Raw genomic sequence first — 9,396 nt, forward strand, 5'->3', positions numbered from 1 at the left:
AGTAAGAGTGAAATACTTTACTATGTCTCTATGTCGACGACTTGTTAATAATAGGTAGCTTCAAGAAAGAGATCGAAGATTTCAAAGGTGATCTTAGCAAGGAATTCAAATTGTCTAATCTGGGTGACATTTCATATTTCCTTGGCATCAAATTCTACTAGAGTAGTAGAGGCCTAATGATGCATCAAAGAAGATATGCAAGTGAAATTCTCAAGAGATTTGAGATAGAAGAATGCAACTCAACTTCGACAGCTATAGAACCCGGATTGCAACTGTCGAAAAAATCAGACAAAAATGATGTCGACCCAACCTAATACAGAAGACTTATTGGATCACTGAGATACCTTTGTCACACAAGGCCTGACTTAGCATACAGTGTGGGTATGGTAAGTAGATTCATGCAGAAGCCAAAGGTATCAGACCTAGCAGCGACGAAGAGGATACTGAGGTATGTGAAAGGAACTCTCGAATATGGCATTCTGTTTCCTGCAGATAATGAGGGAAAAGAATGCAAATTAGTGGGTTACACTGACTCAAGTTGGTGTAGTGATGCCGATGATAAAAAAAAATCCACAGCTAGTTATGTGTTTATGCTAGGTGGTGCACCATTTGCTTGAAGTTCGAGAAAAGAAACAGTAGTGACACTATCATTGTGCGAAGCAGAGTACATAGATTCTTCTCTTTGTGCATGTCAAGCAACATGGATGGTGAACTTGGTCGAAGAAATAACAAGTAAAGATCACGGAGCAATTGCCATGAATATCGATAGCATGTCAGCTATCAACCTGGCGAAGAACCCGATGTCACATGGTCGAAGCAAGCACATCGAAATGAGGTTCCACTATCTTCAAGAGCAGGTAGCTAAAGGGAAGATGATTCTGGAATACTGCAAAACTGAGAATCAAATTGCAGATATCATGACGAAGGGAGTGCAGGTCGAAATATTCAAAAGACTAAGAGATATGATGAATGTAGATAGTTTAGACACAATGGATTAGGTGGTGTGTTAAATTATAATTGATAGTGTCGAATAATGTGTGTGTCGAACTAGATTTCGATTTAGTTACACACAAATTAGATTAGATTTTTGATTTAGTTCCAAAATAGATATTTTGGGCTTTTATAGTTTTGGGCTTTTGGCTTAGAGAGCAAGCTAACCTAAATCTATAAATAGAGGGAGTAACTCATATTTTAGTAATCAAGTTGTATTCACAGAATTTACAGTTGCAAGTGAATAAGAAGTTTTCCACAGTTTGTGGGCAGAGAGAAACTTTGAAGAAAATCGTTGTCTTTGTTTCATTTATATTGTTTCATTGTCATTGTGTGGAGTAACAATCTTGTTCATCAATAAAAATTCACCATAGATAAGTTATAGTTTCATTTCCAACAAAATCAACCAATGATCTCAATGGAACATTTTATACGATAAGTTACTTTCATTTAACATATATGTTAATTTTACATTACACTGACAAAAAGAATATACTATGAAAATTCAAGATACAAAACACTCTCCTACGAGAATAACATAGAGTAATTATAGATAATAAAAATAAGAACAACACCAAAATAAATATATATATTTCGCATTGATGTAAGGTTTGGATTCAGAACTCAATCATTTGTTGTTCTTAGGTGGGTGATGCCTTGGTGGATGATAGTCAGTAGTAAAAGCAACAAAACCGCCATCAACCTCATGAGACAAATTATGTGTTCTCAAACTTCTCTTTCCATGAAAACTGTGTTTCTTTGAGTCTATTGCAGCTATGCTTTTCTCCTCATTGTTGTATGCAGTGGCAACACTAGCCTGTTCAAGAAATCACGTATTTAGTAGTTAGCAACAATCTGTTCCATGAAAATCATTCCTTGGTATTAAAGAATTAGAGTCCCAAGAAATCAAATAAGTGGAGAAGGAATCGTCTGTGTTACATTTTAACACCAATCATTAATCGGTGCCTTCAAAATTTTAATTCTCAGATCAACTAATTTTATTTAAATAAAAATTTTAATATTATTGTAAAAAGTTTATATATAATTTATATTTTGAATGGTCCGATCTAATTCAATGACCACAAATAAATCGATGAGTCAAAACATACCAAAAAAAACCATGGTCTAACTTGCACCTCCTTTTATTTTTATACAAAAAAATGTGTTAAATAAAATTAAAATCTCAAGAAAAAATTAAAGTTTTTTTAACTTTAATATTTTAAAAATAAAAAGACTATTAACCTAACTCATTTAATAGCTTCCAGAATATCTAACCGCAAGAGTTACAATATTCGAATCTAATGTACTTATTTACTTTTAAACTACTGTACAAACAAAAAGACACTTTGTATTTATAAGTAAATAAAAAAAAAGGGTTAAATAAGTTTTTGGTCCCTATAAATATTGCAGTTTTCATTTTTAGTCCCTCCCTACCTTTAGGCAACAGTTTTTACAAAAAAAACTGTTGCCAAAACCAACTAAAACTGTTGCCAAAACTCAGGAGGGACTAAAAATGAAACTGCAATATTTATAGGGACCAAAAACTTATTTAACCCAAAAAAAAATCTGATCCATGTATAAAATAAAACTAAAAAATAAATAATAAAATAACTACATTAAGGGAAAATAATAAATTATCTCTTACAAAAAGTACACATAATTGTTTTCAAAAAAGCAAAAAGTATGCATAGTTACCTCTGTACTCGAAATAGTATTAACTTGAGCACCTCCTGCATATGAATTTCACGTTTTGAGCTCATCATTTAACCATAATAACTTTTTACAAGCACAATAAATTAATGCATAGTATATAGAAACATATCATATGGAAATTACTATAACTAAGTTTGAAATAAAGGATATACCAGGAGGATAGAACCTAGCAGTTGATAACCAAGCAGCACTGAAGAATACAAGCAAAATACATGCAGTAGTAGTACTCTTGATAAATAACATGATGATGATTTATCACTCTTTAAGCTGAATTAAGAATTGGAGAAAAGAGAGGAATAACTTCAAAAGAGGATGTTGTTATTTATAGCTAATTAAAGTGTGTTATGTTATGCTGATTAATTAGGAGAAAACCAAGGTCAAGTTTAGTTATTCATACTCATAAACCCAAGTCAAAGATTGGAACTATCTTTCCAACATTCGCCTTCTTCAATGTACTAGAGAATAAAATATAAAATACATGTTCTTTCACCAATATCTTTGTATTTATTGTATTTTATGTCTTCTATTTATTCTACTAATAAGAGTATATTAGTAATTGAAATCATTTTATCATTGAAATCAACCTAAGTGATTCACTTGTCTTCAGATGACTTAACAAAAACATGGGAGGCTCCTGTTCTGGACTAGCCCGATGGCTAAAAGTGGCCCAACCCATTCCTTCTCCCATAATGCCCCAGTAGCCTTGGCCCAATCATCTAAGTGCCTAAGGGACCCCTCCTCTTTCTACCCCTCTGTCGAGGATACATCTCCCCTAGTCTGAGGATTAAGAAATATGAATCCAATTTGAAATATATCCCCTGTGGTGCGCTTTCTTGAATCTTCTTGGATCTGCTGGGTTCGGCGTTCTAGTCGCCAAGATCGCGGACATCTTCCGAGGAGGGAGATGCGGTCTCACCATCTCTTTTCTGAGGGACTGCATCCTCAAGGAAATGATTGGTGAAGTTGAGGTTGGTTTTGCGCTCGGGGGAAAGAATGGTAGCACGAACACTATGGTCGCCGTTGTGACTGACCATGGTATGATTATTGAAGATTGCTTTGGTCTTAGTCCATTGAGGAGGAGAAGACGGGGAGAGCAAATGATTCTCGCATATGGCGCCATTAATCTTACCGGTTGACTAGAACCCGAAGTGGGCCAGAGACTTCTTGCGCAATGTTGGTCATGAGGATGAGGAAGTGTACCTGCAAGACACTCCGATGCTAAAGTAAGTAGGAGCACAAATACGTTTAAGAGTATCTTAGGGTTTGAATTGAGTTACATGACCCTCTCAAATGAGAGGGTTTTTATATTGCCCCAGCGCATGGTCATTGGTCCACGTTTTGGGCTGGATTGTGGATCTAGGTCCAAAATGCATGACTCCCAGGATTCTAGGAGTAAACTTGGGAATCTTGGGAGGCTGTCCAAAACTAGTCGTTGATTAGGTAGAGGGATATTTTTGGCCGAAAAAAGTGCTTGACGAGTAGAGGATCTCTTGTCCTCGACGGGGAGCGTCATGGAGGTCCTGCTGTTGGCTTGGAGGCGAGTCTGGTCGAGGGCAGCGATGGTGAGGTGTCTCCGGACCAGGGGAGATGTGTCCCTCGATAGAGGGGGAGAGAGAGGAGGGGTCCCTTGTACCCTTAGATGATTGGGCCAAGGCTATTGGACCGTTCTAGGAGCAGGAATGGGTTGGGTTAGTTTTAGCCCTCAGACTAGTCCCGAACAATAATGTTTGAATTTTCTGCTTGTTTTTTCTTCTAGTTATGGATAGGTGAATGAAAAAAATTAACGAGGATGAAGCTAAAGTGAGTGTTGCAAAATGTGTGAGTGCTGCAAACTAATGGATTAACACATGTTTGTTGCTCTCACTTCAGCTTTATCCTCCTTTTCTTTCATATTGGATGCCATTATGAGTTGATGTTATGTTTGTTACATATAAAAGTTGTATGTTGTTTAAGGTTTGTTATTGTTAATGTTTGCTTAAGACGAGTTTATTATATCTTATGTGGTTTGAGTGTTTTTCCAACACCTTAACGAATATATAAATTTTCGGATTGCATTAGAAAATTATAATATGATAGATAAAGGTATATTTAAAAACAAGTTACACGTTCAGTTATTGACAAGAATTAGTAAGCCCATTATCTGCATTTTGCTCTTTAATCATTAGAACTTGGTTTAATGCTTATAGCTTTTCAACCTCCCCTTCCTTCACCTCTAATTTAGTTTTTAAAGTAAATAATATTTTTCAAAATGAACTAGAGGTGAAGAAAGGGTGGGTTGAAGAACTAGGAATTAAAATAAGTTCTAACAGTTAAAGAATAAAATACGGATAAGTAGCTGAAAAATTATTGTTATCATTGAACATGTAACTTGTTCTTCTAATATAACTTAATTTGTCATATTAATGTTCTAAATTAGACTGAAAGATTATATGTTTAGTGAGCATTATCGAAATAAGATTTCCACATAATTTATAATAAACCCAGTGTATATATCACAACAGTTGTTTATAATAACCATTGTTAAAAAAATTCTATAAAGCATATCACAACGGTTATTTGAAGTAACCATTGTGATAGGTAGGGTGCTACTAGACTTATAATCATGGTCACGCGACCGTGGTGGAAAGAATCATACATACAATTACCCCTTACTGCACAACGGTTGGTCAGGCATTTTGGTATCCCTTTTCAACAGTTGTGGTATCACTTTTACATAGTAGTGATAGAACCTCCTTATAAATAGATTTGGTTAATATCTCTAGACTAGTTTCTGAATAACTTATTAAAAAACAACTTTGTTTTCCAAGAAGCTCATCTTAAAGCTAGGAGCCATAGATTCATAGTTGTGCAATATGTGTTGAAGGAACCAAAATTTTCTAAAAAACACAATGTAGGTTATACCGTCTAGATAGTATTTTATTGTTCCTACTTCCAAGATTTAGGCAAAATAAAACATCCATGTTTGTAAATATCTCTTCCTAGTTCTCAATTACAACAATTTGAATTAGGAGAGAGAATTTGTCTTGGCTTATCGAGTGACCCAAGCAAGAAAATATGGTTTAGAGAAGATTTAGGCGTAAGCTGTTAAACCATGAAACAAATACAATTGTGTGGCATCAAAGGAAATGGTGTTAGCCAACATGGGTTATTGAATCAAAGATCAAAGGTCCCAACGAGACAATGGAGTTGAGGTTTGTTGAAGCAGACATCGCGGCAAGCAACAAAAGATTTGAAAATATTACTCCGAGATTTATCGTGTCCACAGAGATGGAGAGATGCCATTCAATAGTTTATATAGTTTCGAGCTTGGCTTTGAATGAACGAAAAGTAAACAAAGATATGGACAGGAAAAATTAAACACATTCTTAGAAGAGAAATAACTTATCAGGTATGCAAATATACTCACTCAACTCAAACTTAAACTTATCGACCAGTTATACTCACCCTACGATACTCGTCCATGTTATCACGTATCTCTCACATAAGTGTCCATCTCTGGAGCACATACTAAATCAACTAACAACCAAGGTTATCTCTAACGCAAAGTCACGAGAACATCCATATTCTCGCGTGAGCGATCTCTCGCGCGCCGCTCAAACACGAGAGCATTAAGTACAGATACAAACAAAGAATGTTAGCTCTAAATCTATCTCTAGAGTTCAGAAACTAACAGATAATTATCCTAGATAAGAATTCAAGCAGTTTATCTCTAAAGCAACCTAAATCCATACCACAGAGCAAAAATCCAGGATAACAATCAACACAGATATGTAAATCAAGTTTTATATAACACCATGGGCGATAAATATACATAAGATTCGAGTAAATATACAAACAAACCCCAACACAAAAGACATACACAGAGAAGAGAAGAGATAAACCAAACATCTCGCGGGTTGTCAGCTCCGGTTGATGAAAAATCCACCTCCGATCATCCAAGTGCATGACCCAGCGTTGTTTTCTAAGTTAATCCTACTCTAAGAATGAAATTGATGGAGTTGGGACACAAACTTCCCCAAAACCATAACCCTAACATGTACAAATGAAGAGAATATAAAAAAAATTATCCGCAGGTCCGCTAAGCGGACTGGGCTCGCTGAGCGGACCATACTTATTCACAAAATATCTGCAACAGTATAAGTAAGCTCGCTTAGCGAGTGACCTCTGCTAAGCAGACCCAGAAAATCTTCCAGCTTCTGTTTTGCTCCGCTTTAAGCTGGCATATTGAAAATCAATCTTCATAAGCGCGCTGGACGGTCGCTTAGCGGACTGTTCTGCATAATTTTGCTCATTCAGCTCCAAAATTGCGCAATCGAAGTCGTGTCTTCGACACTTTATTCCTCGTGTCTTCGATATGCATAAATACCTATAAAACAAAGGAAAAACTATAAAACGGTACACAAAACGAATCAAAACTCAATTATGCTGATATTTACATAAAAGTCGGGATTTTATTACAAAAACTATACGAATAGAATTGATAAGTGCCACGATTATATACTCAAAATATTGACATTTTGGAACTTATCAAACTCTCCCCAACTTGAAACTTTGTTTGTCCTCAAACAATGTTAAATAAATCAAAGAATCAAAAGTAATAAACCAAAGAATCGTGAATCAACAAGTTTAGAAAAACCAAAAACAAATGTATGGCTCAATACAAAAAAAATGTACAAACAAAGTAAATACTTACCACTATACTACAGCGACAACATGTAAACGAAACGAATCCTAAGTACAAAAATCATATCAAACATTCTAAAACAATACAAGCTCACATCATGAATCACACCTAGCAAAAATTCATCAATGGATGAAGAACACACAAAGGTGAAGGACTTTTAACACTCATACAACAATCTTGCAAACAAAAGAGTAAATTATGCATTCATCCAAAAATCACATTGAAGATATAAAAGCAAGAATCACAAGGGCTTTTCAAGGTTGTAATGTGGCTTGGTTAACAAACAAGATATAAGTCCTAAGTCTAATCGGAAAAAAAACTTGCCTAAACCTAAGGAAGTGATCAATCCACAAAGTTCCAAGCAACACAATTCTGATCAAACTTCTTCCTTATTACAAGTTTCTCAAACCAATCACAATACTTATTAGCACAATTATTCGCTTCTCTTTTCTTTTTGTTTTTCAAAACTTTTTCACTTTTTTCTTTCTTTTTCTTTTCTTTTCACATTTTTTTTCTTTTCTTTTCAACCTCATAGCAATAACCAAATAAGTGCACAATCATTTTTTCTCCCCAACTTGAATTAAACCACATCATCATGTGAATACTCCCTACTTTCTAAGGCAAGGTAAAAATTCATACAAAAAAATCATGTTTGAGGATTCAAGAAAACAAAGAATCAATCATCCATGCAAAAATGAGAACTAAACACTCAAAGACAAGCATTTAGCAAAAACAACATGGATATTGACAAAAAGCTCAAAAGGGTTAACAAATGATCACACACTTACAAGGTTAATTGACTATTTGGTTATGGCGGTTGTGCTTAAAATGAAATAAAATGCCTTGATCCTTTTCATGCTTTCATAAAATCAACATAAAGAAAAAGATTAAGCATAATAAAATCCAGTTAAAATAAAGATTATGGCCTCCAGCATATATGAACAATGGAAAGCTTCCTCACATTTATGCTTTGGGAACTAAAGTGATTCAATCAACAAGAAAGTAATGCAAAAGAATGAACGGTATGGTAATTGTACAAATGCAAAGTTTCCTAAACATGTTATGTTATAGAAAGTGATAAATGAGTTCCTTGAATGATACCACTTCAAAAACAATATCCTACCATACATCTACAAGTTGAAACACTCAAGCTTTGGAAAATCACCTCAAAAATCTTCGAATCACCAAACAAAATCTGAGTACAAACAACCAACAAAAGAATTAGAAAAACAAAAATAATATATATTACTAATTAGCCTTGGTGAAAGTGTGAAAAAGGAGTGAACCAAGGGGAATAGGAATCCCACTGATACAAAGCAAGAAAACAAAATTTTGTTGTGCTCGCTAAGCGATAACAGTAAAATACAGAAAAATCAGAACAACAACATGTGTTCAGCTTGCTTCCACTTAACCTAAATACCTTATAAACATAAGAATAACCTAAACTTAACAACCGTTGGGGTGCCTCCAGACAAGCGCTTGTTTTACGTCGTTAGCTCGACGCCTTTATTGTTTTGGTGTTTGGAAAGTAGCTTCCTCACGTCATGCCATGGTGACGTCTCACCACATAAACCTAAAGAAAGTGTCCTAACCAACCACTCAATAAACATTATGAGTCCAAATATATACAATGATTAAACGAACATAAACACGAAAGTATACAACTATATACACAAACAAACACATATGCACATGTATGGAACACAAACAACTATTATCATACAAAAAGAGAAAAGTTGGTGAATGTTGGATTCACAGGTTGAAAAGTGAAGATTTTGAATAACGAACTGATCCGATCTCAACGTGTTTCACTAACACTCACCAACAAAAGTATACTTGTATGCAAACATACACAAGTAAACTTATATGGTGAACATAAACAAGTAAACATGTACAAGTAAATATATACAAGTGAAACTATACAATATATATAAAGCTCAAAACCATGAAAACTATTGCAATGCAATTCACAACCATCCCCGGCAACAGAGCCATTTTGTTGAAGCAGG

General features: G+C 34.8%; 1 protein-coding gene across 1 annotated transcript; it reads right to left on the minus strand.

The window, feature by feature from the left end:
* Window positions 1-1,440: 1,440 nt before the first annotated feature.
* On the minus strand, window positions 1,441-2,980 carry LOC131617212 (uncharacterized). Its single transcript, XM_058888551.1, has 3 exons — window positions 2,856-2,980; window positions 2,686-2,720; window positions 1,441-1,807 (listed from the first exon to the last, which is right to left on the minus strand). The coding sequence occupies exons 1-3, from the start codon at window positions 2,944-2,946 to the stop codon at window positions 1,619-1,621; spliced, it is 315 nt and encodes a 104-aa protein (XP_058744534.1). The 5' UTR covers window positions 2,947-2,980; the 3' UTR covers window positions 1,441-1,618.
* Between the last annotated feature and the right edge of the window lie 6,416 nt (window positions 2,981-9,396).

Source organism: Vicia villosa, linkage group LG7, assembly GCF_029867415.1.
Source record: "Vicia villosa cultivar HV-30 ecotype Madison, WI linkage group LG7, Vvil1.0, whole genome shotgun sequence".
Lineage (NCBI taxonomy): Eukaryota > Viridiplantae > Streptophyta > Magnoliopsida > Fabales > Fabaceae > Vicia > Vicia villosa.

Coding starts and splice junctions, on each gene's coding strand:
- LOC131617212 (XM_058888551.1), bottom strand. CDS start 2,946: ATGTTATTTATCAAGAGTACTACTACTGCATGTATTTTGCTTGTATTC. Junction 2,721..2,855: donor TGCTAGGTTCTATCCTCCTG/GTATATCCTTTA, acceptor ATTCATATGCAG/GAGGTGCTCAAGTTAATACT. Junction 1,808..2,685: donor ATACTATTTCGAGTACAGAG/GTAACTATGCAT, acceptor TTTCTTGAACAG/GCTAGTGTTGCCACTGCATA.